Source organism: Talpa occidentalis, unplaced genomic scaffold (genome assembly GCF_014898055.3).
Source record: "Talpa occidentalis isolate TD23 unplaced genomic scaffold, MPIMG_talOcc4v2.1 talOcc4.4, whole genome shotgun sequence".
Lineage (NCBI taxonomy): Eukaryota > Metazoa > Chordata > Mammalia > Eulipotyphla > Talpidae > Talpa > Talpa occidentalis.
In genome coordinates, this window is record NW_023604295.1 from 33,126,049 (window position 1) to 33,146,267 (window position 20,219).

Below are 20,219 nucleotides of genomic sequence, written 5' to 3' on the forward strand. Positions count from 1 at the left end.
AGTACATTTTTCACAGAGCCTAAGAATGATGTTGTTGTGCTTCATCAATTTTTTTTTCTGTATCTATATTCTGCAAGTGAGTGAAACCATCTTTCACTTTCTGACTTATTACACTTTGCACAATCACCTCAAGATCCATCCATTTTGTACCAAAGGAACTTTCACGGATCATTTCCTTTTTTTTTCCCCATTTTTTTTATTTTAACATTTATCATTTTTTACATTTTTATACAATATTTGCCTCCCTCCCACCCCCTCAGATTGAGTCCCCATAGAATATCCTCCCCCAAGGCACCCGTGCACCATCACCACAGTCCCCTGTGCTCCTCCCTCCCTCCCTCTCACCCCTCTGCCTCCTCCTCCCCTGCAGGATGTCTCTGGTTTATAATTGTCTGTTTTTGCTTTGTTGTGTTTTGTACTGTTATTATTATTTTTTTTACACTGATGTCTTATTTGATTCCCCTATATTCCTGTTACAAGTGAAACCATCTCACATTTTTCCTTTTCCTTCTGGCTTATTTCACTGAGCATAATTCCTTCTAGCTCCATCCACGTTGCTGCGAATAGCATGAGTTTATCTTTTTTGATTGCTGAATAATCTTGATCCAGTCATCTATTTTTGGGCATTTAGATTGTTTCCAGGTTTTACCTATTGTAAATAGTGCTGCAATAAACATAGGTGCTGGAGACCAGCTCCAGGTAGATGTCGTGTCAGGGATCTCAGAAAGGAGAGGACGGCTTGCTGTGGTGAAATTTTCAGAGGGCTGAGGGGAAGTGGAATGAAGTATTGAGGAGACACTGACACCCTCTCTGGTGCAAATATCTCCTGCTGAGGGTCTCAGCGGGTCTTTATTTATACCTTAAGGCAAGTGGTGTGATTACATCAGTGTAAGCATTGAAACAGAGCAAAGACAATCAATACATATTTTCTCATAAACATGTAGCAACTCCCTTGGTCTCATACCAAAAGGGCATTTTTTTGGTTACCTCAAAAAACATCAGGAACAATTAGTTTCCTAGGTACAGCTCATTTTCTAACATGATCAATTATATAAGACAGCACAACATTTGGCAACGATTAAGCATTCTATTGAATTTTCCTAGTTTCCTAGTGGGCGTAAAAGTTCTATTCTATACTCTATTACTAAAAATCAACCTATCTCCTCAGCACTCAATTACTTCAAAGTGGCCTAAAGCAACTCATCAAATCCATGTTAGTTCTACTGAAGTCTAAGTCTTAACTAGAGTTTCCTAACCTCCACATGTCCTGCGAACTATTGACCTTTTGCATACACCAGGAAATGCACTGCTGCAGCAAACATGTACCCCCTGTGTTAGGCTAAACCCCCTGTGTTAGGCTACTGTTTCCAAGCACAGCTGGTTCAGGGCGACTTGTTTTCCATAGTTCTCAGGGCCAAAACATTTCTTTCCTAACTATACATTTAGCAGTTTGTACTTTCTTTGATACTGATTCAAGTGTAAGAACAATAAATCAATTAATGTCTAGGTCTGAATTGGGTTTTCACAAGCCAATTAATAACTAACTTACTTTAGCATTAACCAAGAACAAAGAGGAGAGCATTAGCAGGCATTGCTATGGAGACTCCCTAGTTCAGCTCTTGGGAAGTGCAAGAACTCCCCTCTTGTGGGAAGTACAATTTTCCCTCTTCTGGGGAGCACAGGGACTCCCCTCTTCTCTGGGATCTCCCCCAATACCCAGACCTTCTCAAGAGACAGCATGGGTAGCGCATCCTGCCGCACATAGGTGTATAGTTGTTCTTTTGAATCGCTGTTTTTGTGTCCTTTGGGTAGATCCCTAGGAGTGGAATAGCCAGATTATGGTAGCTCCATTTTCAGTAGACTGAGGAACCTCCAGACAGCTTTCCACAATGGGTGGACCAGTTTGCACTCCCACCAGCAATGTAGGAGAGTTCCTTTTTCACCGCATCCTCACCAACATTTGTTGTTGCTTGTTTTTTGATATGTGCCATTCTTACTGGTGTAAGGTGGTATCTCAATGTGGTTTTGATTTGCATTTCCCTGATTATAAGGGATATTGAACATTTATTCATATGCCTGTTGGCCATTTGCTTTTCCTCTTTGGAGAAATGTCTTTTAAGTTCTTTTGCCCATTTCTTGACTGGATTGTTTACTTTGTTTTTGTTGAACCATGTGAGTTCTTTGTATATCATTGTGATCAGTCCCTTATCAGTTGGATGGAGTGCAAACATTTTTTCCCAATTAGTGGGGTGTAACTCTGTTTTGGTCCTGAAACCATAAAATATATAGAAGAAAATATAGGTAAAACACTACAAGACATACATCTCAAAAACATCTTTAAAGACTCATCACCCAAAGCAGTGATGGTGAAGGCAAAGATAAACACCTGGGATTACATCAAACTAAAAAGCTTCTGCACAGCAAAAGAGACAATTTTTTTTTTAAGATTTATATTTTTGTTTATTTATTTATACAAGCACTGGGTACAGTCAGAAGCGCGGAAGGGTGAGAGAATTCACCAGAGCCAGAGCAGGGAACAGAACAGGCAGACTGGCGAAGTGCAATACTGTGGGGAGCAAAGGGCGCGGCAGGAGAGGTCTGCACACCATGTGGGACCCTCCCCTGCTGCTGGGGACCAAGCGGGCACTGCAGAGGCTGTGGGCAGCTTCCCAGCCCAGCACACAACCGCTGCACCACCGGGGGGGCCTGTCACAGATCATTTATATGGTTTGTTACAAGATATTTTTCCTAAAGTTAACAATTGATTTTTTTTAACTTAACTGAAAGTCTTTGCCTTTCTAAATGAAAATGTTGCCATTCATTTATATGGTTATTATTTCTACATTAGATTTTCCTGACATCTTATTTCATATTTCTATGTATATGTGTTGATTATTAGTTTTGATGCAATTATATAACTTTCTTATTCTTCTTGAAAACTAGACTTTTTTTTTCCATGCAAAGATTGTAAAGTTAATTTATTAGTAAATTTATTTCACTACTTGTATAAAGTTTCTTAAGAACATTTTTTAACTTATGCTCTTGTGTACTTTTTTAAAACCAGGATATCGGTGAATGCACAGATAAAGCATCCATGGACCTTTCGCAGAGAATTATTTCCCTCATACAGAAGTGTGAGACTTCTCCAGGTATGAGAGAACTCACATTGGTGCTTCAGTAGTGTGTGCTGAGCCACACCACTCTGATCATGTCGCAGCAGCTGTGATATGTGCTCCCATCCTGTGCCACAAATTCTGTGTGGCAACAGAGCCTGCTGAGGACACTGTACCTCATCTCAACCCTTCTGACAATACTGTACCCATCTCTGCCCAGCTGTGTGGCAGCAGGTAGAACTGAAAGTGCTCGCCCAGGGGTCCATAAAGGATGTTGTGCCACAAGGGGAACTTTCTGTTCTCTGAGCCTGCTGGGCCTCCTTGTTACGACATGTCCCTAAGCCCAGTGATATTCAGTTACGAAAAGCTGACCATATTTTTAAATGCTCAAAATAAAATTCTCTCAATTAAAGTTTTTTTTTCCTCTCTATCCATGTTATAGTCAGGAAAATGGTTGAGTTTATGATCAAGTCAGTATTTCTGTACCAAGAGCTGGCTTTTATCCCACCTGCAAGATAGTTGTATGGACTCCACAGTAAGTAGCATTCCTGAAGCTGCCAGCTCACCAGGAACAAAGGACTTAAAATTTTCCCACTAGAGAGTGATTCCTTTAACTTAAGAATTGCCTTTGACAGTCTCCAAGAAAAATATGTAAGTTATAAAAAGCACACCATTTTGGTTGAGGTATTAAGACCTTCTGATTGGCTGATTCCCTAAATACCCTGGGCTCAGGGGAAAGAAATAAGAGGAAAGGCAGCAGGCAAAGGCCAGAAAGTCAGCCTCCACCTACTCACCCCTTGGGCAGCCACACGACCCTGTGTAAATGGATACTGGATCATGAATGGGACAGGTGCAAGGCTAGATTGCTCCTTCTCTATACACACTTCCTTAAAACCTGATTCTTTCAGCGGTGAATTTTCCTCCCGAGGTGTGTGCAGGCTGTCCCACAGAGATCTCTGCAAACAGCCCAGAATTGAAAGAGGTTCTGAATCTTTCCATCAAAAAGCTGAATGCAGAAAATAATGGAACTTTCTATTTCAAGATTGACAATGTGAAAAAAGCCACAGTTCAGGTCTGTTAATTATGCTACAAATGAAGTTAATATTGCAGTATGTGTGCAAATTGCTTACTAATTGTGCGAAGATCTTGATTCTGGATTGGGAAATAATAGAGCTGATGAATGAAATTTGAAATATTTGAAGTTCACATCATAACCTCACTGCAAGCTTGGTGTGTGATCCTGAATAAGTGACTCTCCATTTTCTATCTGTAAAGTCTGCAGTGATGATCAAATAAGGGGATGTGTGGTCATCACTTCTCAAACGCTCAAGTGCTATATAAATACTAGTAGCTGTTATATAATCAAATTCAGGGCTAGAATATATAAATACTAGTAGCTGTTATATAATCAAATTCAGGGCTAGAAAAAGGAAGACTTATTTACGCCTTTCTAGATTCATCTCTCATTGTAACATACTTAGTACCCTGAACTCAGTCACAACAGTGAGTTGCTATTATCCAGACTCTTCACATTTTCATGTCCATGTCATTTTTCCCCAATCTCCCTATGTGGGTAACCTATGGGATGTCCTCTGTCTTCCACACTTGTCAGCAGAGGATAAGGTGAGCCCTGGTCTGGGGCTCAGGACACCCACCTCTATCCGTTATCTAACCACTCACATCCTGGATGCCCCTGGACTGTCCTTCAGGTTCACACAGCCTTAGTCGTCCCATCTGCAGCAGAAGTGGCTGGTTGAGTGGAGCCCATATCCCTTCCAGCTCCAGCAGCCTAATGTGATGTGGGCAGATTACTATTATAGAACCTCAAAATTGATTTCCTTAAATACAGGCTTGAAAAAAAGTAATCAAAATAGAACCAGCTGTTAGACCAAACCAACATTATCTTTATCTTTATAATTGGAACAAAAAAATCTTACTAAATAATTCTATGCTTCTGACTCAGGGTGTCTAGAATTCTAAAATAGGAGTTTTTAATCTCTCTCTCTCTCTCTCTCTCTCTCTCTCTCTCTCTCTCTCTCTTTCTCTCTGTCTCTGTCTCTCTCACACACACACACAAACTTAAATCCTGTACCAAGTGCTCAATAACTTGGTGTAGAATTGGGTAATATCAGCTAACTTTAAAAAATATAATTTCAAAATATTTTATCAAGTGCCTTTTTCAAGTATGTAAAAGATAGAGGAATACTATTATTAAATGTTGAAAATATCACAATTGTGATTTTGTTAAAATTAGAGTATTTTTAAAACACAATGAGTTTAATTTTTACAATAAATAAATTGTGTGCTTCTTTAAGGCCCTCCAAAACAGAAGAAAAGAACTTCGACCACACATTGCTTGATGGAAAACACCATTGTATAATGATTTAAACTATCACTGCAATGGAAATAGTTTTCTAATATAAAAAATTTGGTGAGAAGCAAAACTGAAAACCCAAAGAGTTTTCCTAATCATGTCATTTAATTAACATAATATCCATAGTGAGACTAAGTGTTTTTCTGATTCATTTAGCAAGACAAGTCATGTATAGAGAAAATGTTTTAAGTTTTTCTTCCTACTCCTTTTAGATTCCAGTACAACCTGAACCTTGAATTACCCGTGAATTTTGTAGTTGTTGAACAATGAAACTCAGAAAATTATTAACATTACATCCTGCTCTTCTTTTCCCATTGGGAAAAGAAATAGGACCAGGCAATAGTAAAATATTTCACACATGCATATAAGCCAGAAGTTTTGCTGTCAGACATTTGAATGATTTGTTATAGTTCCTAATTAGCATGTAATCAAAATGCCAGTGTTCTCTCTTTTTAGTCCTTAGAGTAGAAGCAGATGTTTGATACAATTTTATTTAAGCTGTATACCTACGTTATGCTAATTAATATTCCAGGTGGTGGCTGGATTGATCTACAGAATAGAATTCACGGTCAGGGAAACCACATGTTCCAAGGAAAGTAATACAGAGTTCACCAGTAGTTGTGAGACCAAAGAACCAGGGGTAAGCAGTAATGCAATTGTCTACTTATTTCCTGGAAGCTTATTTGATGTTTCAAACTTGGTTAAGTATCTCATGAATAACAGTGTTTTCTCTTTTGGCTTCTGTTCTCTTGATAGCAAGCTCTAATCTGTAATTCTAATGTTTACATGATACCTTGGATGAACGAAACCACAACAACTGTCAAGTGTGATCCAAACACAGAGGTATGATTATGTTTATAGTCATCTTGGGTTCATCTTGGCTCATTCGAAAAAGTCATATTTGGGAGCTTAACCTAAACTATTAATGAAATGAATTGGGTCATTATTTTTACAAATGCGAAGAAATCTCATGTTTCTCTGTTTACTCTCTTTTGTGGCTGGAAATGAGAACAGCAGTCATCTTAATATTTCCCACACATTGCCAGTGTCCAGGGCGAGATAGATTCTCTCCTCGTACAGTGCAGACCCTGCTGTGGGGTGCTAACATAGCTGCACATCTTCCTGTGGTGCCTGAGGTGAGGCACAGGACTCCACTGCCCTCTGTTTGTAATTAAGCAGCTTGGGAGAATTGCAGATCTCAGCCTCCATACTGCATCTTCTGAGTCAAAACCTGCATTTTGACACCATCCCCAGGGGATCATACCTATACTCAAGTATAAAAAGCATTATTTTTCATCACTTTTAAATATTTTTAATAGAATTCTGGGAGGTGAGTAGTATTTCCCCATTCTCAAGACACTAAAAATTAGAAAGATCTGAGCTCCTACAGTAAATAATGACATTACCAAGTGCATCTTCAGTCCTAGGCTCTGGCCTGAGGATTTCAAATACATTTTCCCTGAAAACTCTACAAGAAAGATGCTGTTATTGTTTTTTTTTTTAAAGATTTATTTATTTATTTATTTTTATTTATTTATACAAGCACTGGGTACAGTCAGAAGCACGGGAGAGTGAGAGAATTCACCAGAGCCAGAGCAGGGAGCAGAGCAGGCAGAAGGACCGAAGTACACTGCTGAGGGGAGCAGCGGGCGGCGGGAGAGGTCTGCGTGCCATGTGGGACCCTCCTCTGGTGGCCGGGGAGCAGCCAGGGATTGAACCGGCGCTGCAGAGGCTGCGGGCAGCTTCGCAACCCAGCGCTCAACCGCTGCACCACCGGGGAGGCCCAGATGCTGTTATTGTTAATGTGCAATTGGAAAAAGTGAAGTTAGTGGTTCTTGGATTCAAATACAGATCAAACCAGGCTCCACCCTGGTTGCCACAATGCCCACGACTACAGGGTCCAACTTGTTTGACTCCAAAGACTGTGCTCTTTACACCACTGAACCCTGCCTTAACCACCACACAGGTACTAGCAGTATAAGGACAAATAATCCACAAATCCATATCTTCAATACAAATTGCCTCTTTTTACTTTTTTGCTGATTTAGGTTTTTTGCTCTATGTAGGTTATACATAGTCTAACATAAGCAATATAGTCCAAAGACTGCATGGCAAGCTTGTGGACGTGTTTTGAAGTGTTCACTCCAACAAAGTACTTGTGGATATGTGATACCTATATATTCAGCTCATGAAGTCAGTTAGAGCCTTTCAGGATGAAAGCAGTAATTTTGGCAATAGAAATTGTATCAATTAATAATGTGTTGCAGATTTATATAATAAGAGGCTTGAAAGTTACTCTGATATTATATATTTTTTCCAGATGAAATAAAGACTCCCCAGCTTGCTTTAGTATATTATTAAAAACAGTAATTAATGTCTATAAATTAAAGTTAATCAGAAGAGGAAAAGATATTATTCATCCCATACTGTCCAGAATAAAAATACAGTATTTAAAATCTGGCAAAGACATGCACCCTGTAACTGAGTTAGCCTTGCCTGGTCTCTGTCCCTTCTTTCTTCATTGACAGTGTGGTTTTCAGAGTAACGCATTCATCTTAATATTTCTGTTTAGATTAAGTTGATGAAAAGGCCTCCAGGTTTTTCACCTTTTCGATTGTCAGTGATGACGGATGAAAGAAAAGAAACAACTGTAAGTTCACCCCACACTTCCATGAAACCTGTACAAGATGAAGAACAGTATTCAGGAAAAAAGCCAAGAACACACTCGTGGGCATGGCAAGGCCCATAAAGAACAAATAAAACATGGCCTTGGTCAAGGCCATAAACATGAGCATGACCAAGGCCATGGGCACATAAGGGATCATTGCTTTGGTGTTGAACATCAAAGGGATCATGGCCACGCCCATGGGCATAAACATGAGCATGGTCATGGCCATGGAAAACACAAAAATAAAAACAAAAGCAATGGAAAGCACAAAGGAAGGAAAACAGAGCATTTGGCAACCTCTTCTGAAGACAGCACTACACCCTCTACACAGACACAAGAGAAGACAGAAGGGCCAACGCCCACTCCTTCCCTAGCCCAGCCAGGGGTAGCAGTCACCTTTGCTGACTTTCAGGACTCAGATCTCTTTGCAGCATTGATGCCTAATCCATCACCAGCTCTCACGGAGAGTGATGATGATTGGCTCCCTAACATCCAGGTAGAACCAGATAGCTTTTCCTTTAGCCTGATATCTGATTTCCAGAAACACTTCTCCCAAACACTTCTTCCCGAGTGCCCCTGGAAGCCAGTTATTGGAATGATCCAGCTGTGGAAATGAAAGAATTTCTAGATTTTGATCTCTCTGATGCACTCTATAATTAATGCTGCCATGGGTATTTCTTTAGCACTTTATCACCTTCTTCCTCCACTGTCCCAATATCCTGATATGATGCACCAAACCCATATAATTTCGAACAGCCTAGTGATCTTTACAATGGTGACACTTGATCTCTATAGACAACGCAAAACTGAAAGCTAAGTCCTTTCTGAGTCTGCCTCACACGTTTTCCTACTGTCACAGAAAATGGACAAATGAATATGCCTTATGGTCTGTTTTCTTTTCTGATAACAAACCTATACCTTAAAAGGAACGTCACTGATTTTGACAATCTAAATAAACTGGCATCTAGTCCCTGAACACATGAGAAAATAAAAGAAGTCAAGAGACTGAATGATGAACTTACTGGGTAAATAATAATAATCTCCAAAAGTCAAAGAAGAACAATCGAAAGAGATACTGGTCAGAGGGAGGGAAATGGGCAGTCAATGAATTGACATCTCTTTTTAAAATGACCTATATTATTTTTATTTATTTTATTATTTTATATTTACATCATTGTTCATTTTTAAACAATATTCCCCCCCACGCCCTCATGTGTAGTCCCCATAGACTTTCCATCACCAATGCAGCCCTTTACCATCACCTCAGTCCCCTGTGCTCCTCCCTCCCTCTGACCCCTCTCCCTCCTCCTCCCTTGCAGGATGTCTCTGATTTTTAATTGTCTGTTTTTGTTTTGTTGTGTTTTGGACTGTTATTATTTTTTTACACTGGTGTCTTATTTGGTTCCCCTATATTCCTCCTATATGTGAAACCATCCAATATTTTTCTTTTTCCTTCTGACTTATTTCACTGAGCATAATTCCTTCTAACTACATCCATGTTGCTGTGAATGGCATCAGTTTATCTTTTTTGAATGCTGAGTAATATTCCATTGTGTGTATATACCACATCTTCTTGATCCACTCATCTGTTTTTGGGCATTTGGGTTGTTTCCACATTGTACCTATTATAAATGGTGCTGCAATAAACATAGGGGTACAGGTATTCTTTTGAATCAATGTTTTTGTGTCCTTTGGGTAGATCCCTAGGAGTGGAATTGCTGGGTCATATGGTAGCTCCTAAAATGGGCTATTTTATAACATATAATTATAAAATAGGCTATTTTATAATTATAAAATGGGTTATTATATAATACCCATTTTAAATGGGTATAAAAATGGGCTATTTTATGCCCCAAAATAGATGACTGGATCAAGAAGATGTGGTCCATATATACCATGGAAGATTACTCAGCATTCAAAAAAGATAAACACATGCAATTTGCAGCAACATGGATGGCGCTGGAAGGGATCATGCTCAGCGAAATAAGGCAGAAAGAAAAAGAAAAATACCGGATGGTCTCACTCATAGCAGGAATCTAGAAACCTAAATAAGGGACCAGGAAAATGAATAACTATAAGAAAGCGAAAATCAAAATCAACAAAAAACTAGGAACCAGAGACACTCTATGGGGGGTAGAGAGCGGGAGGGGATGGAGGGGAGGGATTGGGGTCGAAATAAGGGGGTTTCAATTGTGCAATTGTATGGGGAATATAAAAATAAAATTTATTATTAAAAAAATGGGCTATTTTATACCATATTTTATACCATATAATTACTCCCACTTGACAAAGCTAGTCTAATAATCCTCTTTCTCAGTGGTAGTGTTTCTCATAAGTCAACAGTTTCTGTTTATTCATTAACTATTCTTTGCAACAGACTCAGAGTTTTCTGTTTATTGCTGAGGCTAGAATGAGTATTCCTAAGTTTTCAACAGATCTGAGTTTAATGAAAAATACGAAAACAGAGGAAGAAATATAGAGGCAGACTTGCTAAGAAACTCCCCTTTTTTAATAATCAGTAAAGGAATATCACAAGATGTGATACAGATTGTTCCGGGACAAAATGAAGAAACAAAATTAGGAAATGCCTCTATGACCTTACTTTATAATCACATCATCTTTTTGCTACTAAAATTCCATTGCCTTATCATGAGAAGGAGACATAAATTTTATAACCTGTACTGTGATGTTGCCTGGAGAAACAAGAGAGGGCTTTCGACGCTACATTCACCTGTGTGTGTGTGCACCACTGCCATCACTTTATTGCATGCTTCTGAGCCTGAGTTTAAAATCTTTTCAAATATTATCTGTATTTGTAAATAAAGAACCAGTGTTTATTGGTTCTTAAATTCTCACCTTGTCAACTTCATTTTTCTTTCATTGAATGCTAACATCAGATTAACAGAGTTCTGCTATATTTACAGGGGCTCCAAAAGTCCTGCGAGTACCAGGTCCATCCTCGGGAGGCAGGGCCTGGAGCAGCTCCTAAGAATGAGGCAGCACCCCCACAGCAGGCACAGTAGCCCCACCAGCCCCTCTCAGCAGCCCCAAGTGCACAGACAAGAAGATGAGATGGAGTTTAAAGAGAGAAGAATGTCATTTCATCATCTGTTGCTGAACCAAATAAAGTTCTGTGTTGATAGTCTCAGTCCTGATTAATTCACAGTGGTTTCCTTCAACCACACCTCCTGCAACAGTCAGGCGATGGAGTGCCATGGCTGGCGCTGCCGGGACTCAGAGCTTGCTTCTGAAGCACCCTTGCTGACCAAGGCAAGAATCCCATAGATATTGTATTTTTCCCATGGCAAAGGTAGGAGAACACATCTAGGTATCATTCACATGCAAAATACATAAAATAATTTGTTATGTATTGGGTAGTAGGCATAGAGTTGGCTTATAATTAACTTTTTATTCATGTATTATAACATAATATGAGACCCATTGCTTTTAACTTCATTTTAAGGAAGTCTTAACTCTTCAAATGGAAGCTATACTGTTATAAGCAATCATTTTATAATTATTGTAGATTTATTAATCTTTTTTACCTGGCCATTTCGTAACTATTAGGTTGGTATCAATTTGCCTATCACTAGTTTTTCATTATAAAATTAAGAGGAATAGCAGGTTACTCAACGGATGTTAAATTTTCATTATTCTCATGCAAAATATTTTGAGTTTATATTAGACAACAATAAACATACAGCTGAAACATTTATTAAAATGTACTTTCCAGAGGCAGGGATGGATGATACATAATGATTAAGGGAACAATACATAAGGAAACATAATACTCTTCAATTTATACACATCAAATGAAGGAACATAATGTATCAGGTAATTACTATCAAACATGAATACAGACACCGGGAAAAACACATTAGTGGCTGGAGATTTCACTTTTACCAATGGAAGACTCAGCCACATGGTAAATAAGGACACAATAACCTTAAACAAAGACTTACACTGCATAGGAAGGGCAGGGTGGGCAGCACAGGACACCAGACCAGACAGCAATGGAGGCAGCAACACCGGGAGGTGGTACCAAGAGATCAGGAGCTGTTAACAGCCCTCAGAGGTGACCTGGACACAGAGTGCTGGTCACTCTCAACAATAGGTCACCACTGGTCACTAGGAGGCAGCAGTGTCAGAAACACCATCTTAACATCTCTTTGTAAGTTGTTGGCCCATCGCAACAACAAACAGCTCTTTAGGACACCGGGCCGGGCCTTTGGAGTTCTTTCAGGTAATGTCAGAGACAGGCTAGAGGCAGGTGCCGCCCGCCCAGCTGCTGGGAAGCTCTTTGGGTTCTCTGCAAGGCTTTCAGCATCGCTTCTTTCTGAGGTCAGCTGCTTGTTCTTCTTTCTTCTTCAGAGATTAGGGACAGAATCCTCTGTGAGAGTCCGAGTGTCTGAGCATACCAACCTATCTTCTGCACTGCCTTATATTCTCTTCCCGGGTTCTCCACCCCTCCTCCAAATCTGATTGGAGTGTTTTCAATTTTATGGCTGATTGAACCATTCCGCAATCAGCTCATAGCACACACCTTATGGTTCCATGCTATGATCCAGGCATGGGCCTCTCTACTCCTGGCAGCTGCAGCCAAGGCATTGGGGCTGGCCCCATGGAGGTCTGTGTTCCTCCCTACAGTCTCCCTGCAGCTGCATGCCCTGGGGCGGTGTGGTAGGGGAACCACTGCCAGCCACCATCACTGCCCACCTCTGCCTGTAGTCTGAGCCCCAGTGGGGCCACTGGTGACTGGTGGTAAAATGCCCACCACCCACAGCTGCTTGCAGTGCCCACAACAGCTTCTGGGGCCAGCCACTGGTCTTGCCCTGCACAAGCTATTAGACTCTGGCTTCAAAAGCACTCTCAGAAAGTGCATAGTTCTAAACCTGACTTCACAGATAGGAAAACTGGGCTTCAGAGTGCTTATGCCCCCCACATTTCATCACACGGCTAAGGGTAGAACCATGACATCTGGGTCTGCTTTCCTCTCCCATCAGGGTCAGTCATCATTTAATCCATTTTGAATTGTTTATTATAGTTCTGCTTTTATGTATATCTGTATATCTATCTATCTATCTCTCTCTATATAAATATATATTCTTACATTGTTAATTTTTGCACAATATTTGATTTCTACCCTCAGGTGTAGTCCCGAGTTCTTGGGAGTCCTGCTTTTCATTCTAGCTGGAGTGATGCTCCTTCAGCGTGCACACCTGATGCGCTTCCTCAGGCCTCACACCTTTCTTCCCCTCCCCATGCCTGTGGTCTCATCTTTCCAGCCTCTTATCATACAAAGCACAAGACCTGTGAATGATTGTTCACTCACCGGTTGAAGCTAACTCTTTGTTGTGTGCAGAATGTGAACATAGAGTGTCCATAACCACTGTCATTGTGGATAAAAGAAAATGCCCAATGCCCAGCTGGAGGGAGCTCAGGTCATTAGCTATGGGTTGGTTAATCAAGCCTTGAAAACAATTTGTGTCTGGAGTTATTTAAGAGCTGTAGATTAGCAATCTAACTAGATTTATTGCCCCTTGATTTCAGAGAACCTAACAATTCCTAGCATTGTGGAGTTGCACAATAAGGTTTGTTGAGTTTCCAACAATTATCGTAATATTCTTGTAGCACAGCTGTCACTGTGTGACACGTGTGGGTCTGGCCCTCCCTGAACAGAATCTCCTATGAGGAAGGTGCTATGATATGATAAACCCATTTTACAGATCTAGATACTGAGGCTTATAGTAGTTATGTGACTTTCCAAGTACTTTTGTGGATAATTGAAGAGTTACAATCAGGCTAGAGGTTTAATATTTGGTCTGATGAACAGCGTTAACACGAGCAGATTTCTGTCCTGGTTCTGTAACTATTTCATTCATGATTTTTATTTAGACATGCTTCCTTTCCACCCTCCGTTTTCTCACCTGGGAAATGGGCCACTTGGATTTATTAAACTACATTCAGAGGTGATTGACTAATTTACCTTTAAGATAATTATCACCAGTAATTTACAACTCCGTGATTGGGTTTTCAAGAGCAGGTTTATCAAATTGTTATAGGGCAGCCCCGATATTGAACGGGTTGCCTGGCTTTGGGTCCTCACCCGCGCGCTTAAAAGGGACTTATTAATACTCCACTGCAGGCATGCACAAAAGGTTAATAAAAGGTTTACTTAAAAGGGAAAAGGAAATAAGGAAAATGTATAACTCAGGGAGAAAACAGGGAAATAAAGTCTTTAATGCGTCCTACCCGATCCGCCGACGTGGAAACCCAAAAAGCACTCTCCGAACTGGCCAGACGCTGCGAGCTGGCGGAGAGTCAAAATGGGGGACCCCTCTAAAGCCCACATGTCTGGCTTTATACCAACCTGGCTGCTTAACCCCACCTCAGGTCCCAGCCACCTTCCCTTTGGTGGTGATGGGATTTGCAGTTCCCAGTGTCTTTGGCTTTGGCCTGGGGTGGGGGTGGCGTCCACAAAACCTGTATGGAATTAGCTTTAGGACATCCTTTTCCCCCTAACAGTTTATTATCGAAAACCTCAATGAGAATGATCCCTACTTATCTGCTAGTGCAGCAATTCCAATACTGTGTTTTGTGGTTCATGGCAAATACCTAGTTTATAGTCAAGTAAATGTAGGAAATTGTGGTCTAAAATAGGTTTCTTCCCCTCAAGGCATCTGAGGTGATACCTTTAACGTGCTAATGAATGAGAAACCATCCTAGATCCTGCTTCTGTGGGTGCAGCAAGGGTTATACTTACCTAAGCAAAGACCACTGGGGACAGGGGTGGGAGGAAGTATGAAGTGGGGGGCGCAGGACACAGATCCATGGACTACACTTCTATGATATTCCAATCTAGATGCTTCACTCCATTTCTGACTCTTTTCTCAAGCAGTGTGAAAGCACTTGTAACTGCAACAGGGTGGTCCCCAAGAAAGGGGGATCTTCCAAGTTTCTGCCCCCCAGGGAGGGTGGAGCTGAGCAGAGAAAGAAGAAGCTGCAGAGGAGACTGAGGAAGGAAGGAAGAAGGATGAGGAGCTAGAAGCAGACCTGGAGGAGGCACATGCAACCGAGAGACACGTGAAGAAACTACAATTGCCTTTTGGTGGTGGACTGGTTAAAACAGATGTGGGTGAGACACCGTGGGGAGGTGACAATGGCGGGTTTTGTCTTGATTTTGATTTTGCTCTTTTCCCTCCAGACTTGTCTGCTTGTTTCTTATGCTTTTCTGTGGGTCCCCACTAGAAGGTGCTTTAGACTTGTGACAGGCTTTGGGGCCTTGCTCTGGGCCAATCCTGCTTGGGTGGACTTTTACCCACGAAGGGATGGGTAACTTTGGATGCTTGATTTAGAAACTAGATTCTTCGCCTTTCCTGTATTGTTTCCTAATTGTATTAAAGTTCCTTCCCATGAAAGTCTCATATGTTTTGTGTTGATGTGGCAGATGGCAGAACCTATTTAAAGCAGGCAGGTTTGCGGGGTCTGGGATGCACCTCACCCTGCCCTGTAACATAACCACTGGCACCAGGGCCCCAAGCTGGTTCATGTCCGAGCATGGCTGCGGATTTCAGCTGGAAGGAGGTGCAAGGGGACCAGGGCGGGTGTGAGAATCCTGCATATTCTGATGCAGGTGGATCCCTGGACACAGAAGAATCCAATCACCACCAAGAAAAAGACTTGACACAGGTGTTTATTATGATTTCATGGGCAAAAATTAAAAGACTTAAATTTGTTTGCACACACACACGCACACACACATACACACATGATTAGGTTAGGAAGGATTGATGGGGAGATCTAAAGTTAGAAATACTGGCAAAACATCCAATACTGACTTAGAAATATAAAATTTAAAATTCAAACTCCGGTCACCAGATTGGACTCGAATTACGAAACTGTTTGACTTGACCTTTGAAAGCCTTATAAATAGCTCATCCTTAGAGCTGCCTGCACTGCCGCCTTCGGGGATCTGCTCCCCACAGAATGGGTCTGCTCCTGCCCCTGGTGCTCTGCGCCCTGGCTGTGGGCTCTGGGGCTACATCTCCACCCCAGCAAGTCTTCAACCCATCGCCTTTACTCTCCCGTGGCTGCAATGATTCAGATGTGCTGTCATTTGCTAATTTTGACCTGAGGGACATCAACAGGGACCACAAGGATGGCTACGTGCTGAGCCTCAACCGAGTGAGCGATGTCCGTGAACACAGACAGGCAAGTGATGGTCCCCTACCCGGGCAGGTGCTTGCTGGGCTGGCCTGGGCTAGGGACCAGGGACACATGTTGCCGGTGCTTTCCAAATTGGAAGCTGCTGAGCAGCTCTGCTCAATTCTGCCAGGGTGTCTGCAATGCTCTCACTGTCACTAAAGACAAAGCTAATGCTACCTTTGTCTAGTATTGCAGATGTGATGAGAAGTTTTGACAGGCATCTTAGCCTTGACTCTGCTATAAAACAGAGATATCAGTGGCCAGTCTGTAGGGGTTGCTGCTCATGTGGGATGTGGTTGCTTTCTCCACTTCTGCCTACAGGACGGACCAGCAGCTGTGTACTATCTCACCCTAGACGTGTTAGAGACTGACTGCCACGTGCTCATCAGGAAACCTTGGAAGAAATGTGGAGGGAGAGCACTGCATGAATTAGTAAGTGCTTGTGTCCAGGGGCTCCAGGGGAGAAAAGAGGTATCCTCTGTGTATGGGATGAAAGTTGTTCGGGGTAATCATCTTTTTAAATGCCACTCTTTATAATCACCTGAACATGGTGCCTTGTGCTCATTCTAGTTCAATAAACAAAATGGTTTAACTCATTTTCTGAGGGGTTTCTGAGGGTCCCTTTGGAATTATGAAACCCAGAATGAAAAGTGGCATCCTGTAGATGCTAAGCCACTGTTTAACTTGTGAGATAAAGTTCTGAGGTGAAGTCCTCTGTTGTGTGTTTAAGGAAAACTGTTGGGTGATTGAGATGGATGGATTTGCCAGAATCAATAACACTGGATGGATTTGCCAGAATCAAATAACCTAAAGATTTAAAGGCCTTCAGAATTAATCATTTTAATGATGACTATGGGAGAGGCTTAAAAATAAAAGTCAGTTTATTCTCAACATGCTGGGCTTATTTCCATTTGTCAATAGAAAGCTTATAATATGAGTGCAGGATCACATTAACAAGGAAGTTATTGGATCTAGATACATTTTCTAATTATTTACTCAATTTGTCAAACCAACCTGATTTTGATAAGCAAATAATCTATTTACCCTGCTGGAAATTGTATACTTGTTAAGGTCACACTAGCTGTGATAACAATAGACTTAAAATTGTATACTGAGTCCAACATGACAGAAGTTTGTTTCTTTTCATGTGAAATTCAAAATAGAAATGTGTGATCAAGAAGTCATTTTCTCCAGGAGTGATTAGGGGACCTGAGGTCCTTCTCCTTTGTGGCTGTGACTCTGCCACCTCCTACTCCAGGCTTCTGGGGTCACCAGCACATCTGCCTCATCTCTGGCAAGAGAACCAGCAGCAGGAGGGCAGATGGCTCAGGGGAGGTCTTCATGGGCCCGACCTGGCACTGGTTACAGTCACTTCCACTCACCTTCCTGTGCCCAGTCATGCAGGACCAAGAAGGAGTGTGGGGGATGAGGTCTGGCTGTGCCCCAGAAGTAGGTTAAACTGCTTGATAATCAGCTGATGGTTTCCCACAGTCAAAGCCACCAGAATAGTCATTCAGCTTTTCAGAACTTAAAAATGAAATGTTCAATTTGGGTTTTGTTTTTTTTAAGTCTTAGAGTCTTCTTCCATGTCATAAAGTGCATGTGTTTGTTCCAGGTTTATGGTCAATGCAAAGCATTATTTTATATGCACAACACAGCAAGAATCCTCCATACACTTTCTTATAACTGTACTCTTCGCCCAGGTAAAGTGTTGCTTTGGTTTTGTTCATTTTAGTAAAAGATGAGTAAGAAGCATTTAAGCAGGGCAATGCCCACATGTGCAAGGTTTTCTTTTCTTTGCTATCATCATTCCAAGACCATGTTTCCACTATATCCAATACTGGCACTTCCCGCTTCCACAAGTCACCTGCAATAATTGCTCAGCATTGGGTACTGTATGAATCCTAACTCATTGGTAAGTTACAAATGTCATAATTTCTATGTCTGGTGCCCAGGTGCCCTTTCTTGCCTGTTTGCAGATATTCTGACTCCACCGCTCTGCACTCCACCAGGCTGGATGCCCCCCTGTTTTCTGAACACAGCTAACATTTTCCAGCCTGTGCTTCTTACTCATTTGGCTCCCTCTGCTCAGGATGCCTCCCCTGATAGCCTCTGATTTGGAATTCATATCCATTCTCTGAGGACCATTGACACAGATGCTTCTTCCACAATGTTCTCTGTTCAAGAAATGACTGAAATGACTGGTGCTGTCCTTTCTACATCCCTGTAAAACTTTAATTAGGCCACCCCTGGAGCTCACATCATGCACTGCCTTGATTTGGGGGTCTTTAGTCATCTATCATGGAAACCTTTCATCTCTTCTTGCTGCCTGTTACAACCCTCCCTTATTTCTGTCATATGTATGTCGTCCATTATGATGTCTAAAAACAAATATCCTGAGATAATGCTGCTAAAAGTCATGATTTTTGAAATATGTAAGTACATGCTTTCTGGATCCTGCTTGAATAAGCATCAGTCAGGACCTGAGATATAGGATATGGCCACTTATCAAGCTATTATGTACATAGGATACTCCTTGCCAATTCTATTCCACTGCAATTTCTGATTCCCTAAGTCTGGGGTGGGACTTGAGAGTCTGTATTTCTAACAAGCTCCAGGTGATAACTGTGTTGCATTTTTCTTGAGGGACAATGCAACAGAGCAAATATATTACTTACCATCAGTTAAGGTTCCTGAGTATAAAGATGGGACTTGCCTAATATAAATTAAATAACAACAATTAATCAGAATCAGGACTTAAATAATTTAGTCAGAATTGACCCCAGAATGGTGCCACGAGTGATAAGCTGGACATAACTACCCCTTAATCTAAATCACCCAAACTCCAGCACAATAAATATGCAAATAACTAATACAATTGTCTAATAACAGTTGTCTGACAATATTATACTCTAGAAAATGAACTTCAGTCAAGTCTCTGATCAATTTTCTCACTAGATTTGCCACCCCCTTCTGCTTCCAGTCAGAAATTCTGACTGTACCACTAGTGTGATAATTCTGTCCAGTCACAGACTGACCTAATCAATTTTTGTTTCTGACTCATTTGCATTTTCTAACCAAACACCTTCTGCCTCCACCTTCAGTTGGGTTATTTCTTCTTTCAATCAACAAATATTTGCTAAGAATTATCATGCATTAGATATTACGTTTGATGATAGGGACTTAAAGGTAAAAAAAACCATGGTGGTAATGAAATCTCAAACTTTTAAGACACCCAGACTCCCTTACAGAGGCAATGCTTCTGGAATATTGAACCCACTGGAAGTGAAGTCTTTAAATCAATATAAACATGAGTTCAGCAGCATATCCCATCACATACATAAACCAATGTGTGAGAGGGAAAAAACTTACTTTGATTTTACTTTAATTATCAAAGTAATACATTCTATTGCACAAAACTCACTGCTGACAGCTTTCTATTCAGAGTGCTATTTCCATTCCATCCTTGATGAAACTCTGCATTATCATTTTTTTTTACAATGTCTCTGTTGTGGTCATACAAAATTGGGATTAAAAATCATAAGGATCTTTGTGGCTCAAGTATTCTTTTTGTCATCAACAGTTTTCTCGAAGAAGCATTCACCAAATCTGCCCCGAATGCCCCAGCCCCAGTGATTTATCAGATTCCAAGGTCTTGGAAGCTGCCACTGAGTCTCTTGCAAAATACAACCATGAGAGTGCCTCAAAGCAGTATTCTCTGGTCAAAGTCACCAGGGCTTCTCCAGTGAGACTGAACGCCCCTGGCGTTACACCAACAGTGAGTCTCCCACGTGTAGCCATGGAGCCAGAGCTGAGAGGGGGCTGTCAGGGCTGTCTTTTGATAAGCAGCCTCTTGGTT

At 41.2% G+C, this 20,219-nt stretch overlaps 2 protein-coding genes across 2 annotated transcripts in view; both read left to right on the forward strand.

The window, feature by feature from the left end:
- The window catches only part of LOC119256781 (kininogen-1-like), a 40,965-nt gene extending 29,787 nt beyond the window's left edge, over positions 1 to 11,178 (forward strand). The window contains exons 11-16 of the mRNA XM_037524545.2: positions 3,065 to 3,149; positions 4,022 to 4,185; positions 6,020 to 6,127; positions 6,244 to 6,330; positions 8,060 to 8,137; positions 11,080 to 11,178. Coding sequence (XP_037380442.2) covers positions 3,065 to 3,149; positions 4,022 to 4,185; positions 6,020 to 6,127; positions 6,244 to 6,330; positions 8,060 to 8,137; positions 11,080 to 11,178 — 621 coding nt within the window. The remainder of the gene's footprint in view (positions 1 to 3,064; positions 3,150 to 4,021; positions 4,186 to 6,019; positions 6,128 to 6,243; positions 6,331 to 8,059; positions 8,138 to 11,079) is intronic.
- A 4,950-nt stretch (positions 11,179 to 16,128) lies between these two features.
- The window catches only part of LOC119258077 (fetuin-B-like), a 4,904-nt gene continuing 813 nt past the window's right edge, over positions 16,129 to 20,219 (forward strand). Inside the window, exons 1-4 of the mRNA XM_037526584.1 lie at positions 16,129 to 16,366; positions 16,682 to 16,792; positions 17,976 to 18,068; positions 19,944 to 20,138. Coding sequence (XP_037382481.1) covers positions 16,142 to 16,366; positions 16,682 to 16,792; positions 17,976 to 18,068; positions 19,944 to 20,138 — 624 coding nt within the window. The 5' untranslated portion in view covers positions 16,129 to 16,141. The remainder of the gene's footprint in view (positions 16,367 to 16,681; positions 16,793 to 17,975; positions 18,069 to 19,943; positions 20,139 to 20,219) is intronic.